Here is a 16,785-nt window from a genome sequence, read left to right on the forward strand (position 1 = left end):
GGAGTTTGGCCGCACGTAAAGGTCCACACATACTTTCTACATCCAGCGACACGGTGGCACAGATGGAGCCGCCCTGGTTGGTGGCCCTGATCTGATAGACCGTGGAGTCTTCCTCATCTGCCTCCGTGATAACAAGCTGATGGTAACCGCCTTTGAATTCTTGAATCTTGATCTTCTTTCCGTCAGAGTGTATCTCCTTTCCTCGTCTGAACCACTTGATGACTGGCTTGGGTTGACCCAGGATCTTGCAGACAAGTGTGGCGTTGCTCTTGTACTTGACGCTCATGTTGCGGAGCTCCTCCTTAAACGCAGGAGCTCGGACGTCCACAGCCGTGACCGGCACAGCGGACGCGGTCTCTTGGCTGTAGTCGCTCTGCCCCCCGAGATTCTCACACTTGACTCTGAACCTGTACTCCACACCCTCCTTCAGACGCTTGACGGAGAACACTGTTTGCTTGATCTCGTCGCTGGTCACTGGACTCCACTCGCCCCAGTCCTTCTTGTCCTTCTGCTTCTTTTCCAGGAAGTAGCTCTTGATCTTGGAGCCTCCGTCACTCAGTGGCGGCTTCCAGGACACGACACATGAATCGCTGGTGATCCCCGAGACGACGGGTGACAGCGGTGGAGAAGGCTTATCTGTGGGCAGAGACAAACCCCTCAGGCTTTCTGCGCGTACCGCCCGCGTGGTACGCCATACCAGACCAAACTCACCAAGCTGGCTCTTGATCAGGATGGCCGAAGTCAGCTCCAGCGGCTCACTGTTGCCGTAGCGATTCTGGGCGTACACTCGGAAAAAGTAACCGGCGCTGTCCGTTAGGTTGGGCACGCGGCAGGATGTGCCGTTAATGGAGGAGGACACCAGTTCCCACTCAGTGCCTTCCTTGTCCTCCCGCTTCTCAACAATGTAGTTGGTGATCATGCAGCCGCCGTCGTCCTTCGGCGGTTTCCAGCTGATGATGACGGAGTTCTTCAAGAGGGCGTCCAGGACAATGGGCCCCTGAGGGACGTCGGGTTTGTCTGCAGAGAATTTTCACGGGTTACTCAACAGGAATTCACCACGTGGCGCCGCTCCGTTCGCCGCACTTACCATAAATCTCCACATTGAGCGCGGTGTCTGCGCGGCCAAAGTGATTGTGCAGGCGGATTCTGTATTTGCCTCCGTGGATCCTGCGCTGCACATTCTTGATCACCAGGTGCGTGTACTGCTCTGTTGTTTCTATGCTGACGTCTTCAGTGTTCTCCAGAGTCTTGGCTCCATGAAGCCACATGATCTTTGGTTCAGGACGTCCGATGTAGACGGCGTGGATGCGCAAGGTGGTGCCCAGTCCAGCATAGTAGGTGTCCTTCAGAGCGAAGTCTGGATGGAAAGCCGGCGCGGCCTCCAGCACCAGCACGCCTGAGGTTTCAGCCTCTCCGGCATCGTTGGTGGCCTTGCAGGTGTATTCTCCCTCATCCTCCTGCTGATCCGTCATGATGGACAGCGAGTGGTTGCGTCCATCCGAGCTCATCTCATATTTGCGTGATTCAACAACTTCTTTTCCGCCGTGGTACCACTTAATGTCCGGAACGGGTCTGCCAATGATCTGGCACTTCATGACTGCCGGCTGTCCCAGCTTGGCGGTGACTTCATCCATCTCCTTCCGGAGACTTGGTTTTGTTTCAACTGAGAGGAGGCAAGAACACGTTTAGCGTCTCCAGGAGCGGTCCTCACCCCTCTTCTAAAAGATTGCTTACCACTCAGCTTGGTTTTCACACAAGTGGCGGTCCGCCGTGGTCGGCTCATGCCGGTTTCGTTCTCGGCAAACACTCTGAACTCGTACTCCGTGGCCTCGGCGAGCCCAGGCATGGTGAACTCCTTCTCCTTGGACCTCAGTTTGTTGCATTTCTTCCATGAACTCTCGATCGACTTCCTGTACTCGACCCAGTAGCCCAAAACCTCTTTCCCACCATCACACTCTGGTGGCTGCCAACGGATGGCGATGGCGTTGTTGGTAACGCTCACAATGTCGATCTCACCGGGTTGACTGGGTTTGTCTGGTGAAATGAAAAAAGAGCAAATTAAACTCAGAGCGTGTCGGAAAAACACGATGTCCTCCTCCAAAGACTTTCATCAAGTGTGAGCCTGCGTACACGAGTGCTTGTGTGAACGGCCACAGACATCTGCTCACTGAAGACTTTAGTCTCAGGTCCTTTGCCGACGTCAGCAGACTGAAGTGAGTGGGAACACAAACTCACCAAACGGATCCTTGCATGTCACAAGGTCAGACTCGGGTCCGGCTTCACTTTCGCCGATATCATTGACAGCAACGATTCGGAAACGGTAGTCCGTGTCTGCAGTGAGTCCAGGCACGGTGAACATGGTGGAGAGGATCTTGGTCTGGTGACGGGACCAGGTTTCTGCTGAAAGCGCCCTGTATTCCACAAAGTAGCCAGTGATAGCGGAACCACCGTCTTCCTTGGGCCGGCTCCACGCCAGAGCCACAGAGCTCTTAGTCACATCCATGATTTCGGGCGGCGTGCTGGAAGGTTCAGGGGGACCTCATGGGAAACGAGCAAGATCATTAGACTCTTAAAAACACCCGGGGCAATGGTTTGTCACAACGCATACTTACAGAGGGGAGTGGTTGGCACCACTGGCTGCTCCGACTTCAAAGAACTGCTAATGCCAAAGGAGTTTTCGGCCGTAATCTTGAAGTGGTAGCTTGTGCCCTCCTTCAAGCCCTTCACCAAAAGCTGGGTATCTGTGACCCTTGAGTCAACGGTGTACCAAGCGTTACGGGCAGCCTCTCTTCTTTCGACAATGTAACCCAAAATCTCCGCTCCGCCGTCATCTGCTGGTGCCTTCCAGGAAACCTTGACAGAGGTTGCTTGAACCTCCTCGAACACCAGGGGTCCTTCCGGTGCACTGGGCCGGCCGATGACCTTCACCTTGATCTGCGCCTTCTTTGTGCCAACCTTATTCTGCAACAGCAGGGTGTAAAGTCCGGAGTCGCTACGTTCAGCCCCCTTGAGCACCAGCTCACTGGTGTCCTCTGTGGAGGCGATCATGGCCTTGGTGGAGACGGACGCAGCATCCTTAGACCATGTACATGCCGGGTGGGGTTTTCCCTTGATGGGGACAGACAGCCTGACCACCCCTCCCTGGCGGACCACGTACACATCTTTGTACTTCAGTTCCAGGTCAAAATCGGGTGGTTCTGGAGGCAGAGCGTAGAGAATGTGGTGTCACACGTCGAATATGATGTTCTAGCAAGGGGTTGACGGACTCACCGAGCATCTCTGTGACAGTAACGGTTCCTGGCACCTCGGCAGGCTCGCCTGAGCCGCCGGCGTTGCACGCCAACACACGGAATTTAAACTCCTCTCCTTGCGGCATGTTGGTCAAGGTGTACTCGCAGATCAGAGAGGGCGTGGTGTTGCACTTGAGCCACGTTACTGAGCCCACCTTTTGCATTTCAATCAGGTATCCGTCCACCCGAGCATCTCCCTCCTCATCAGGGGGACTCCAGGCCAGCGACACAGACGTCTTGGTGGTGTCGGTGATGCGCGGGTTCTGTGGACAACCAGGCGGATCTGGCAGCAGAGGAACAGGTCAGTGACAATGACCAAACGTTTTCACCTGCCACAGCAAACGTTGGTTGCTCACCAATGGGATCTGTCGCCACGGCGGGTTTGGAAGGAAGACTGGGTTTGCTGAGTCCTCTAGCATTAATGGCTGTGACTCGGTGTTCGTACTCCAGTCCCTCAATCAGCTCCGTGGACCTGTATCTGGTCATTGTTATCGGGTTCTTGTTGGCTCGAATCCAGCGGTCGGATCGGACCTCTTTACGCTCAACGACGTATCCGGACACCTCAAGGCCGCCGTCCTCGTCAGGAGGGTTCCAGGCGACCGTCATGCCATCACGAGACACGTCGAACACAGTGGGCCGTCCCGGAGGTCCAGGAACATCTGAGATGGAGGGTGACATTTGGAGTCACATGGGAAAAGTCTGTGCACACGAGCATCAGCAGCACCATCGGAACCTACTTTTCAAACTCCTGCACGTGACGATCTCGGACTGCAAGTAATCGCCGGTTCCATAGCGATTTACGGCAGCGGCTCGGAAGACGTATTCGTCACCCTCGATCAGGTTCACAAACTTGAAGATGGGTCTGCTGACAGAATCGGAGACCGGCACCCAGCCCGGCCTGTGAGCGTCACGCTGTTCCACCACGTAGCCGCTGACAGGGGCGCCGCCGTCCCTGACTGGCGGGTCCCAGCTGCATGTGACACTTGTGGCATCGATCTCATCGAAGCGAAGGGGGCCCTTGGGCTCGTCGGGTTTGGCTGAGAACGAATCAACGCATTAGTTCGACTGAAGGATGCGGCACAGGCCGAGGCAGGCGGCGTGAAAGAGATGAACTCACAGAGAACCACGACCCTGATGACCTCCCGGGTCACACCCACAGCGTTCTTCACCTCCAGGGTGTAGCTGCCACTGTCATCGATGGTCGTCTCCGACACAGTCAGCCGGGAGAACTTGCCGCTGCTCTTAGTTTTGATTCGCTCTGTGATTTTAATTCTGTCCTCCCCAAAGTACCAGACGCAGGTCGGAGGCGGTCTGCCAATAATAGGCAGGTCCAGTTCCAGGGTCTTCCCTGCCAGAACGTTAATTACCTTCTGAGGAATAGTGGAGAGGTCCACCACGGGCATGACTGTGGAGGAGAGCAAGACGTGAGCACTGGGCAGGTTCTTCTCTTTTGACTCTGTGATATCACACCCCCATTTTACCTCGTTGTTCCTGGACCGTGATGGCGGTCATCAGCTCTTTGGGCTCACCGGCACCACGGCTGTTGACCGCACGTATCCTGAACAAGTACTGTTCGTTTTCGTTGAGCTTTTCGATGGTGTGCTCAAAGTCCGTTGTCTTCAGCGTGGCCACTTTCATCCACTTGTCAGTGCCGAACTTGCAGGCCTCGACCACGTAGCCCGTCAGCCGGCTGCCCCCGTCGTGCTCTGGCTTCTCCCAGCCCAGCGTGACGGTGCTTTTGGTGACATCCACCATCTCCAGCTTGTTTGGAGGTTGTGGCACCTCACACACCAGGATGACGTCTGGAGTTTCGCAGGGCTCCCCGATGCCATAGATATTCTCCGGTAGGACTCTGAAGTAGTAGAGCATGCCCTCCATCAAGCCATCAATTTTATAGGAGGTCTTGCTGCACTTGGAGGTGACAGTCTTGTACGCTCGCATGGACGCCTCGCGCCTCTCGATGATATAGTTGTTAACTGGGGCGCCGCCATCGACTGCTGGGGCATCCCAACATATGGTGGCAGAGTCCTTGGTGAGCTCCTTCATCCTGATTGGTCCGGTGGGTCCAGGAGTGTCTGCGAGGATTGGAGGATGTTAGCACTCCGGGAAATAGGAGGTGGCATCGCCGAGAGGCTGAGACTCACCGTACACCTTCACCAGAATGTTAACTTCCTGTTTCCCCGCAGAGTTCTCGGCCAGCAGAGTGTACTTGCCCGCGTCGTAACGGTGGACCTTATCGATGATCAGCGTGGTGGACGTGCTCGTCACTTCAATGAATCCACGATTCTGCAAGTCAACACCGGGCTTGCTCCACGTGATCGTCGGAGAGGGTCGTCCAGTGATGTTGACAAACAGCCGCAGGGATCCGCCGGCACGAAGGCAGATGGTCTTCTTCAGGTCATCGTGGAGTTCAAAGTCCGGAGTTTCTGCAAAACAACATGGAGCTCAGCGTCCGCCTCCTGGCCCCGCCCGCCGGAGCGCTGGGCCACCCACTCACCGATTCGCTCAACCGGCTCTGTCTCAGCACACGGTTCGCTGAAGTCTCCTGTGCCATTAATGTTGACGCCCGCCACCCTGAAGCAGTACTTCCTGCCTCCCGAGAGGCCGCCTACGACATGCTCTGTGGAGCGCAGGGTTTTCTCGTGGGTCCTCTTCCACTCCTCTGCGCCGGACTCCTGCATCTCCAGGATGTATCCCATCACATCGGAGCCTCCGTCTTCCACGGGCCGGGCCCACGCCAGACTGATGCTGTCTGCGTGGGTGTCAGTGATGCGGGGTATGGACGGGGGAGCTGGAGTAGCTGCGTCGACCAAAGAGAGGCCTTGTAAACGCAGCTGCAGATTGAACGTGAACCAGATGCGACGGAGTGGACTTACATGTCGGAACTCTGCAGACCACGTACAGCGACACCTCGCTGGCCTCGCTCTCTCCGGCTTTGTTGATTGCCGTCACTCTGAACTGGTAGATGTTTCCTTCGGTAAGGCCGCTCACCTTGAGCATCGTGTCCAGGTGAGCCCCATCACGGTTAACCTTCACCCATCTGGCACTTTTCCTCTCACGCCGCTCCACCAAATAGTGCAGCACGGGACTCCCGCCGTCGCTCTCGGGCTTCAGCCACTCAATAGTGGCAAAGTCTTTCCCAGAGGCGATAATTTCTGGAGCCCCAGGGGGAGATGGCACCGCTGGGAGACACAGGAGTTGAAGTCAGTCACAGAGACTGAAGACCATCACGGCCTTCCTTTCAGCAAACACAAAACGCCCCTCTTCTTGTGAGCCGTAGCAACATGGCATCTGATGATGGAAACAGAATTCAAGACTCATTGTACTTACTGAACGTGTTCCTGGCTACCATCGGCGTGGACAGCAAGTGGACACCAGGCCCGTACTTGTTGACTCCGCGGACTCTGAACAGGTACTCGGTGTTCTTGAACAGCCCGCTGATGTTGCAGCTCAGCTCGGTGCACTCGGCGTGCATGATGACCCAGTTGAGCCGATTGGTGTCCCTCCTCTCCACGATGTAGTGTGTCACGTCATCGCCTCCGTCCTCCAGGGGGGGCTTCCAGCTGAGGCTGCAGGACTCCTCTGTGACTTTACCAACTTCCAGGCTGCCCTCGCAGACTCCAGGTGTGTCTGGAGAGAGACAGGACACGATAAGGATCTGATACCACGGGCACTTCAAGATCAACATGCTCTCACTGACCAAGAACTTTGACGTTGACCTCCGCAGTCTTGGTCCCACTCACGTTCCTCACGGAAAGGACGTACTTGCCGGTGTCGTCTCGGTCGCAGAACTTGATGACGGCCATGGCTCTGGTGGGGGTATATTGCAGGTGGTACTTCTCGCACAGCTCCAGCTCCCTGTTTCCCTTCGACCAGGAAGCTTTGGGATCTGGTCTCCCACCGACTGCAGCGTCCAGAACCAAGTCCGACCCGGCTCTAACCATGACTGTCTCTGACAGCAGTTTGCTATCCAGCTGAGCCTTTGGTGGTTCTGTGGCAAAAAAGAAATGCAAGATAAGCAGAGGTCGGGGGTGCAAGCACGCTCAGGCGCTGTGAGTGACCGTGCTTCTGCGCAGCTAAAATATGCATCGGTAGACAGTCTGCCATCATCTCATAGGAGTCATGAAAGATGAACACGGCTGACGCCACTTTTGTTCATCCATGATCAACCTACCAAAGTCAGTCTTGCACTGCACAGATCCGGTTGACTCCGAAGGCAAGCTGAAGACCTGGTTGGCATTTTTGGCAATGACTCTGAACTCATAAGGTTCTCCTTCTCCCAGCGCAGTCACAGTGTAGACGGTGTCTGTCACGTTGGTGTAGTTGCACTTGAGCCAGCGGCCCTCGCCCGACAGCGTGTAGGGTTTGCGTTCAATGATGTATCCCACGATGGGACTTCCACCATCGTTAAGCGGCGACATCCACTTGAGGGAGACGGTGGTTCTGGTGACGTTGGTGACCTCAGGTTTGCTTGGTGGATCTGCCCGGAAGACAGAAGCCGATCAGCACAACAGCTCACGTTCACTCAGGATCAAAGTCAGCGACCTCAACTTACCAACAGGGTTCTGAGCCACCGCTCCTTTGGAGGCCTCGCTGGCCTTGCTCAGGCCGGCACTGTTCATAGCATAGACACGAAATTGGTACTCTAGACCCTCCACAAGGCCCTCCACCTGGTAGTAGCAGTCAAAGCACGGGATCTTGTTCTCCCGGACCCAGAGGATATTGTTTCGTTCCTTTTTCTCAATCCAGAAGCCAGTGACCTTGCTGCCGCCATCATTGTACGGTTCCTCCCACTTCAAGGTCATGGTGTTGGCAGTCACACTGAAGACGGAGGGCCGTGTGGGCGGACCAGGGGGTGCTGCAGTCACAAAGGTCGCACTGAGTTTGAGGCAAAGAGCGTAGGTGATAGGAAGTAAAGAGTGAAAAGTACTCACTGAAGGGGTGCTCAGCCACGATGGTTTCGGACTCGGCGTGCTTGCTGACCCCGAAGCAATTCTCGGCCGACACCCGGAAGGTGTACTGCATGTACTTGGTCAGGTGGCCCACATGCAGCGTGGTGTGCTTGACGCTGGAGTTGATCAGCTGCCACGCGGTGGAGCCAGACTCTCTTTTCTCGACGATGTAATTGGTGATGACCGTGCCACCGTCGTCCTCCGGGGGCTCCCAGCTGACGACGCAGGACTCAGAAGTGATAGAAGAGATTTGCACGGGACCGGTGGGCGGGCCAGGTCTGCCGGTGACGGTCACATCGACGGCAAAGGTCTTGGACCCTGTCACGTTCTCCAGTGTCAGGAAGTACTTTCCGCCGTCTCCCCTCATGGCCTCTTTCACGCTGATGCTGCTCTTGTCCTTGGTGGTTTTGATGAACACCCTGTCTGAGTTCTTCAGTCTCATCTCCTCCAGCTTCCAACTGACTTTGGGGGCTGGTCTGCCGCTGATTGGAACCTCGATTGTGAAGCTGCTGCCAGAGCGGCAAGTGATGAGCTGATTGGGGATCTCGCTGAGGTCTGCTGCAGGTTCAATGTGAGGCTCTTTGACCAGCACGGAGGCCAAAGTTTCCCGGACTCGGCTGTAGCCAGCCTCGTTTTTGGCCTTTACACGGAAGTCATACTCATCGCCTTTGTTGAGCTTCTCCACTGTGTAGCAAAGATTGGCTGTGTTGCCAACTGCCATCCACTTGTCGGACCCTTTGGACTTCGCCTCAATGACGTAGCCCTGGACGCGACTTCCACCATCATGTTCGGGCTTCAGCCAGCCCAGAGACACCGAGCTGTCGGTGGTGTCAAGCACATCCAGCCTCTTGGGCGCTGCTGGTTCTGCGGTGGCGATGACAGGCTCAGTCAACTCGAAGGCCTCGCCCACACCATGCTGGTTCTCTGCAGAAACTCTGAAAAAGTAGGGAACGCCCTCCAGCAGGTCCTGGATCTTCAGCTTGTTCTGCTTGCACTTCCCACCAGACTGTTGCCAGGTGCGACGACTTGCTTCTCGGCGCTCCACAATATAATGGTGAAGTTTCGCCCCTCCGTCGTTGAGAGGAGGCTCCCAGATCAGCGTGACCGACCCTCGAGCCACTTCATAGAAGGACACGGCCTGCGGGGGCCCCGGGGTGTCCATCACTTTCACTGTGAACTGGACGGCCGTGCTGCCACTGCTGTTCTCCAGGTTCACAGTATACTTGCCGGTGTCATTCCTGGAGCAGTTCTCAATGCTCAGAGAACTAGTCCCTGGTGAGGTTCTGACCTCAGACATGGCGCCGAGCTCTCCGTCCTCCTTCAGCCACGTGGCGCTCGGGACCGGCTTGCCTCGGAACTGAACTCCCAGAAGCACAGCACCACCTGCCTTGACAATGTGTGTTTGTTTGAAGTTGGCGTCAATGTCGACATGTGGAGGCGCAAGCCTGTCAACAGCCCGAGCTGGGTCCGATTCCTTCTCTTCCCCTCGGCCCACGTGGTTCACCGCAGCTATACGGAACTTGTACTCCACTCCCTTCTGCAGACCTGTGACCACATAGCTGGTTCCTTGTTCCAGCTCTTCATTGACTCGCTTCCATTCCGAGCCTTCAGCCACATCCATCTCTATGATGTAGCCCAGAATGTCCATTCCACCGTCGTCAGCAGGCTTCGTCCACTCCAGACTGACGGAGCTGTCGGAGGAGTCGGACACGCAGACCACCGAGGGAGCACAGGGGATGTCTTTTGGTTCGGCGGCTTTGATTGGCACGGAGATGTTGCTGGGAGTTCCCACACCAGCATCGTTGACGGCCATGACGCGGAACTCGTACTCTGTGTCTTCGCTCAGGTGCAGAACCTTGTGGGCACACTCGACGATCGGCTTCTTGGTCAGGACCTTGTAGAACTTGACCGTCTTCCTCTCCCGCCTCTCAAGTATGTAGTACTGAATTGGGTTTCCACCGTCAGACGTGGGAGGGGCCCAGGCCAGCGTGATGCTTTCACCCGAGACCTCAGTGGCATCTGGAGTACCCGGGGCCTCGGGAGCAGCTGGAGAACACAGATGATTGCATTTAATTAACTGGACGCAAAGAAAGAAGACAACAAACCCAACGGTGACGTACTGTACTGCATCTGTGCCACGACGGGGCTGGACTCAAGAGGTCGGCCAACTCCAAACTTATTGACAGCAGAGACCCTGAACTGGTACTCGTTGGTCTTGATGAGTTTGGTGGCCGAAAAGGTGCACTCTTGACATTCGTCAGACACCAGGGCCCAGGAGATCTTGGAGGTCTCCCGCTTTTCCACGATGTAATGTGAAATCTCAGAGCAGCCATCGTTCTCCGGTGGGTTCCACGACAGCGTGCACCGGCCTTCAGAGATGTCGCTGAAGGTGATGGGTCCCACAGGCTCGCCAGGTGTGTCTGCATCACAGAAAACATGACAACTCTGCGCGTAAGACTCTTCGGGCAGAGGGAATGAAAGAGCCTCCTACCCTGGACTTGAACAACGATGCTTTCCTTCTTGCTTCCAGAGTTGTTGGTCGCTTCCACCGTGTACAGGCCGCGGTGACTTCGGTCGGCATCCCTGACAGACAGTGTGCTGGAACCAGCCACCGTGACAATGTCCATCATTTTCTTGGTCACCTGGATCCCGTCTCTGAACCACACCACTTTCGGAGCAGGGCGCCCGGTGATGGTCACTTTCAGCCGTATGTTGTCTCCCGCCTTCACGGTCAGACCCTCAAAATACTCAGGGCCGAACTCAATGTGCGGAGCAGCTGACGAAGGACAGGTAGCATTTCATTTTTTAGAAAGGAATGAGGAGCGGGCGCGATGCGCGGTGTGAAAGAAACAACTCACCATTCTCACTTCTGACCACAATCAGGCCAGAAGAGTTGGACGGGGGGCTCACCACTCCGATGGCATTCCTGGCAACGACCCTGAACTCGTAGCGCTCGTTGGTAGCCAGACCGGTGACAGTGTAGACGCAGTCGTGCACGTCTGTCAGATTGGCCTTGAACCACCTGCCGTGTCCCTGGCGTTTTTCAATGTTGTATCCCGTAATCTTGCTGCCACCGTCGCGTTTGGGTGCGTCCCATTTGAGAGTGATAGAGTCACTGGTCACGTCCGTGTAGTCGGGCTGGCCGGGAGGATCTGATGAGCGAAAGGACAGCGTCTGAGCCTACTGGTCACAAACAAGCAAAGATGCAGAGGGAGAAGGATGGACTTCCATCCAGTCCCTGGAAACCCTGGAGAGCTAGCCAGACCAACAATCGCAGTCCATGAGACGGAAACTCACCCACTGGACTGACCGCCATGACCGACTTGCTCTCGTCACTCATCCTGCTGAAACCGGCATCGTTCTGGGCATAGACCCTGAAGGAGTACTCCAGCCCTTCGATCAAGCCAAGGATCCTGTAGTCCGTCTCTTTGATGAGAAGAGTGTTGACCTTCTGCCACATGATGCTGTTCTTCTCCTTCTTCTCCACATGGAATCCCACGATGGGCGTGCCGCCGTCATAAATGGGCTGTTCCCACTGAATGGTCATGCCGTCGTTGGTGACGTTATACACGACTGGCTTGCCAGGGGGACCGGGAGGTCTGAACTGATGTTTGGCAACGACCATCTGGGAGACGAGCGCCTCACTGACGCCATACCTGTTCTCAGCACAGACTCTGAACTGATACTGGGCCCCCTTAACCAGGTTGGGGACCTTGAATTGGGTTCCTTCAACACTGGAGCACGCCATCTTCCAGTCAGGTTTTGAAGTGTCGCGCTTTTCCACCGTGTAGCAGCTGATGTCGCCGCCGCCGTCATCGTTTGGCTCCTCCCAGGAGATGACGATGCTTTCGGCTCGAACCTCGTCCAGGCGGATGGGCCCCACGGGCTTTGAGGGCGGTCCAAGTGTGATGACGTGAATGTGGGAGGATCGGCGGTTGACCTTGTTGTCTAGCGTCAGCGTGTATTTTCCCTCGTTCTCCTTCTTGACATTCTTGATCATCAGCGTGGCCTTGCTGTCGGTCTTCTTGAAGCGAATCTGGTCGCTCTCCTTCAGGGGCAGGTTGTCTTTCAGCCAGAGAACCGCAGGCTTGGGCTTTCCTACGTATGGCAGCTCCATGTGAACATTGTGACCAAGGCGCACCCTGATGGTTCCATCGGGGTACTCAGCCAGACACGCCTCGGGCGTTATGATGTAATCGACCACTTTGATGGGTCCGATTTCCACAGAAGCACCTTGGCCCTTCTCATTTCGAGCAGCAACTCTGAAGAATACATCCGAGTGCTCTTTCAGCTTCTTGACTTCGAACTCGCACTGTCTGCTGGTTCCTCCAAGAGACCACTCCTCGTCCTTCAACCTCTTCTCCACGATATAGTCTGAAATGATGCTGCCGCCGTCGTAGTCTGGCTTCAGCCACTGGAGCGTGACCGAAGATTTGGAGGAGTCCTTCATGGACACCCCTTTGACAGGTCCAGGGGTCTCAGTGGGTTTGACCGGCTCTGAAGTCTCACATGGATCTCCAACACCATTTTCATTCTCCGCTAAGACGCGGAAGAAGAAGGAGGTCTTCTCGGAGAGGTCGTCAAGGGTGAAAGTTGTGTCCGAGCACTTGGTCGTCACGGCAGAGTACGACCGCTTGGACGAGTCCCTCTTCTCAACGATGTAATTGGTGATTTCTGCACCACCGTCAAGGAGCGGCGGCTCCCACACCAGCGTGGCCCTTCCACGGGTGACGTCCTTCAATGTTAGGTTCCTACATGCCGCTGGGGTGTCCTGAACTTTCACGGACAAAGTCAGCGTCTTGGGCTGGCCCACGCCATTCGCGATCTTCACGGTGTATTTGCCGGTGTTCAGCCTGGTGACCTCGCGCATGACGAGAACCGTGGTGGTGTCAGAGTGATGGAATTCATACGACGGGTTGAGGTCAATGCATTCATCGCCCTTGCTCCAGGAGGCGGACGGCGCCGGCCTTCCTTTCAGAGGAACGGAGAGCTCCACATCCTTGCCGGCCTTCACAATATAATGGGTCCTCATGGCCACGTCCGAGTCGATCTGGGCCTCCTCTGTTAAACAAGCAAAATGTCAGGAAGGTCCAAGAACAACTGAGTGTTTGTTTGGTCATCTAACCTAGGATGTCCTTAGCCTGCACGGGCTCCGTCATCTCCAGGGCCTCGCCGCGGCCAGCGCAGTTCACTGCAGACACTCTGAAGAAGTAGTTGACGTCTGGCTTCAGGTGGTGAACCGTGTACTCTGTGGCCTTCAGCTCTCCCTTCATGGTGACCATTGCCCACTCTTCCTCTCCCGCCACCAGTTTCTCTACCATGTAGCTGGTGACTTCACTGCCACCGTCCCATTCCGGCTTTGACCAGCCTAATGTGATAGATGTACTCGTGGAGTCCACCACCTTGAGTTTGCACGGTTCATCTGGTGGGTCTATGAGAAACAAATCCCAAATGTTGGTGAGGATGTACAGCTGCTAATTTCCCGTCTGTCCCGTCTGTCACTTACCGACTGGATCGGCGGCCTTGTACAAGTCAGAGGCATCGGAGAAGGGCCCCTCCCCAGCCTTGTTGATGGCACACACCCGATACTGGTACTCATTTCCTTCAGTCAGGTGGTAGACGGTCTGCTTGATGTCTGTGACAGGCTCCTTGTAAACCCTGATCCAACGCAGGCTCTTCTTATCCCGTCTTTCCAGGTAATAGCCAGACACCGTGCTTCCTCCATCCACACCAGGTTTGTCCCACTCCACCACCATGGTGGTCTTGGTGATGATGTTGACCTCAGGTGTGCGAGGCTGGCCGGGAGTCACTGTCGAATAACCAGGCCATTATTGCCGGCCAAAGCATTCGAGGTGGAGGAAATTAGCTATGAAACGACATTCACACGTACCGAAGGCGTTTTTGGCCATGACTGGCTCCGACTCCAGCACCTCACCCACTCCAAATTTGTTGACTGCCATCACTCGGAACACATACTCATTACCCCTCACCAGTTTGGCGACACTGATATGGGTTTGCTCATGGTGGTCTGACACTGTGGACCAAACCACCCGACTGGTCTCCCGCCTTTCGACCACATAGTGGGTCACCTTTGAGCCACCCTGGTCGACCTCTGGCACGGGCTGCCAGCTGAGAAGGATTCTGTCGGCGGTGACAGAGTTGAAGGCGATGGTGCCAGCCGGCGGGCCAGGTTTATCTGGAGGGGGGGCGCAAAAGGGAACATGAAAAACATGTTGAGGGTCGCACTTGACGGCTTTCCACGTACCCAGGATTTCAATTCTGATGGTGGCAGAGGCAGAACCCAGCACGTTTCTGATCCTGATCTCGTAGGACCCGGTGTCCAGGCGCGTGGCGTCCTTGATCAGGACGGCTGATGTGTCAGTTGTGCTTTCGACACTCAGAGTTGACGTCATCACAAGCTCCTTTCCATTCTTCAGCCACTCGATCGTGGGCAGAGGTTTAGCTAGGATTCCAACCCGAAGTTTTACGGAAGCGCCGGCCTTGTATTGAACCACGTCCAAGTACTCTGGCGGCAGGTCGATGGCGGGAGCGCCTGCCGAAAATAAAAACAAAAAACATCTCGGTATGACATGGTGGACCGTGAGCCTCTTCTGCAAACAAGAGCAGCAATTTTTCTGTGGAGAAACGAGTGAGAGGCGCTGGAGGTTAAATGACCTCCAATCTATGGTTGGAGGGAAACCCTTTCACTGGAGTAAGTGTTGACGTCCGCAGATGGAGGTCTCCTGTGACAACTTGGAATGGAAAGACACTGAGACAGAAAAGCTACTCACCGCAAGCATCTACACACACGACCGGGCCAGCAACAAGTGATGGGTTGCTGACAGATCCAACGGCATTCTTGGCGTATACTCTAAACTCGTATGTCTCGTCCTGGTTAAGTCCAGAGACGGTGAAGCTCATCTCGATGATGTTGGTGAAGTTGGCCTTCACCCATCTGCCAGTAGATGCCTCTCTCCTCTCCACACTGTAGCCGGTTATCTTGCTGCCCCCATCGTACGGAGGTCTCTGCCAGGCCAGGCTCACAGAGTTCTTGGTCACTTCTGTCACGCGAACGTTTGCTGGAGGCTCTGTGGAACAGAAACCACAAGCCGGTCAGTCACACACGCTTTCTAGCGAGGGAGAGACATGTGGTTGAGAGCACTCACCACAGGCGTCGATGGCCAGGACCTCCTCGGACGTCTTGCTCATTTTACCTATTCCTGCTGCGTTCTCTGCTGCTACCTTGAACTCATATATGAGCCCGGGGCAGATATTCGCGACCCTCCACTGGTTTCCAGGTATGGCTGTTTTGTTGCTCTTCTGCCAGAGGATGCTACTTCTCTCCTTCATCTGGAGATGGTAGCCAAACACAGGGTTTCCACCATCGTTGACAGGCTCGTTCCAGCACACCGTCAGGCTCTCTCTTGAAACGTAGCTGACCCACGGAGTGGACGGTGGTCCAGGAATCGCTGCAAGGTTGCAGGTTTGAATATCATTGAGAACGCATCAACAGTGGCACTTTGCAAGAGAAGAAGTACATACTGTATGGAAGCTTGATCATGACAGGCTTGCTGTCGATGTGGTCGCTGACCCCGTATCGGTTCTGAGCTTTAATCCTAAACTGGTACTCCTCTCCTTTTGTCAACCTGGTTGCCTTGATAGAGCTTCGAGCAATGCTGGTTGTCACCTCGCTCCAGGTGGGGGTGCTGGTTTCACGTTTGAGGACGATGTAGTTGGTGACAGGACTGCCACCATCATACTCAGGAGGAGACCATTTCAGGCACGCTGTGGTTTCTCCAACCTCCCCGACCTCCACCGGTCCAGTTGGAGGACCTGGTCGGTCCAGTACAACAAAGATGAGAGAAATCTTGGTCGTTCCTCCCGCGTTTGAGGCGGTGACTTCGTATTTGCCGGCATCACCAGACACGCTCTCAGTGAGCGTAACAAGCAAACTGTCAGGAGTCACTTCAGTCAGCAGCCTCTTGGATCCCTTGATGGCCACGTTGTTCTTGGCCACTGTCACCTTTGGCATGGGTTTACCCGCCAGGGGAATTTCAAACGAGAGGTCGGATCCAGCTTTCACATAAACCGTGTTCTTGGGATAATTCTTCAAGTCAAACTCCGGAGCCTCTGTAAGGAACAATCGAGGACAAGTAGTGAAGAGCCGGTCTGGTACCACAAACGTCTGTCGTGTCCAACAAGCTGACAACAGAGACAAACTGATTTCAGTCAGAAGCTTACCGTGGATTTCTTTGACAATAACAGGAACAATCATCTCTTTGGGTTCACTCAGTCCGGCGTGGTTTTCTGCCCTGACTCTGAAGAAGCACTCCATGCCTTCGCGCAGGCTCTTGATGGTGTGAGTCAGGGTACGAACGGTCGCACACTTCACCCACTTGTTCTGTCCTTTCTCCAGAGCATCGATGAGGTAGCCGGTGACTCTACTGCCCCCATCATACTCTGGTCGCGTCCAGGCAATTGTGACACTGTCCTTGGTCACGTTGGTGACGCCGAGCTTCAAGGGGGCACTAGGCACCTCTGTC

At 55.3% G+C, this 16,785-nt stretch overlaps 1 protein-coding gene across 2 annotated transcripts in view; it reads right to left on the reverse strand.

Annotated features, from left to right (window-relative positions):
- LOC128765531 (titin-like) overlaps positions 1 to 16,785 on the reverse strand; it is an 80,332-nt gene that overhangs the window by 5,908 nt on the left and 57,639 nt on the right. For both annotated transcript variants that reach the window (XM_053876239.1, XM_053876238.1), the window contains 31 exons: positions 16,484 to 16,780; positions 15,785 to 16,372; positions 15,409 to 15,711; positions 15,034 to 15,330; positions 14,508 to 14,795; positions 14,133 to 14,438; positions 13,749 to 14,051; positions 13,368 to 13,673; positions 11,540 to 13,303; positions 11,101 to 11,394; positions 10,734 to 11,018; positions 10,363 to 10,662; positions 8,225 to 10,288; positions 7,846 to 8,148; positions 7,465 to 7,770; positions 6,991 to 7,281; positions 6,621 to 6,920; positions 6,167 to 6,472; positions 5,788 to 6,090; positions 5,435 to 5,716; positions 4,772 to 5,365; positions 4,408 to 4,695; positions 4,028 to 4,327; positions 3,647 to 3,949; positions 3,271 to 3,573; positions 2,613 to 3,197; positions 2,236 to 2,538; positions 1,735 to 2,034; positions 1,088 to 1,663; positions 712 to 1,017; positions 34 to 636 (listed from right to left, as the gene is read on the reverse strand). In XM_053876239.1, the coding sequence (XP_053732214.1) occupies positions 34 to 636; positions 712 to 1,017; positions 1,088 to 1,663; positions 1,735 to 2,034; positions 2,236 to 2,538; positions 2,613 to 3,197; positions 3,271 to 3,573; positions 3,647 to 3,949; positions 4,028 to 4,327; positions 4,408 to 4,695; positions 4,772 to 5,365; positions 5,435 to 5,716; positions 5,788 to 6,090; positions 6,167 to 6,472; positions 6,621 to 6,920; positions 6,991 to 7,281; positions 7,465 to 7,770; positions 7,846 to 8,148; positions 8,225 to 10,288; positions 10,363 to 10,662; positions 10,734 to 11,018; positions 11,101 to 11,394; positions 11,540 to 13,303; positions 13,368 to 13,673; positions 13,749 to 14,051; positions 14,133 to 14,438; positions 14,508 to 14,795; positions 15,034 to 15,330; positions 15,409 to 15,711; positions 15,785 to 16,372; positions 16,484 to 16,780 (13,947 nt within the window). The remainder of the gene's footprint in view (positions 1 to 33; positions 637 to 711; positions 1,018 to 1,087; positions 1,664 to 1,734; positions 2,035 to 2,235; positions 2,539 to 2,612; positions 3,198 to 3,270; positions 3,574 to 3,646; positions 3,950 to 4,027; positions 4,328 to 4,407; positions 4,696 to 4,771; positions 5,366 to 5,434; positions 5,717 to 5,787; positions 6,091 to 6,166; positions 6,473 to 6,620; positions 6,921 to 6,990; positions 7,282 to 7,464; positions 7,771 to 7,845; positions 8,149 to 8,224; positions 10,289 to 10,362; positions 10,663 to 10,733; positions 11,019 to 11,100; positions 11,395 to 11,539; positions 13,304 to 13,367; positions 13,674 to 13,748; positions 14,052 to 14,132; positions 14,439 to 14,507; positions 14,796 to 15,033; positions 15,331 to 15,408; positions 15,712 to 15,784; positions 16,373 to 16,483; positions 16,781 to 16,785) is intronic.

Source organism: Synchiropus splendidus, chromosome 10 (genome assembly GCF_027744825.2).
Source record: "Synchiropus splendidus isolate RoL2022-P1 chromosome 10, RoL_Sspl_1.0, whole genome shotgun sequence".
NCBI lineage: Eukaryota > Metazoa > Chordata > Actinopteri > Syngnathiformes > Callionymidae > Synchiropus > Synchiropus splendidus.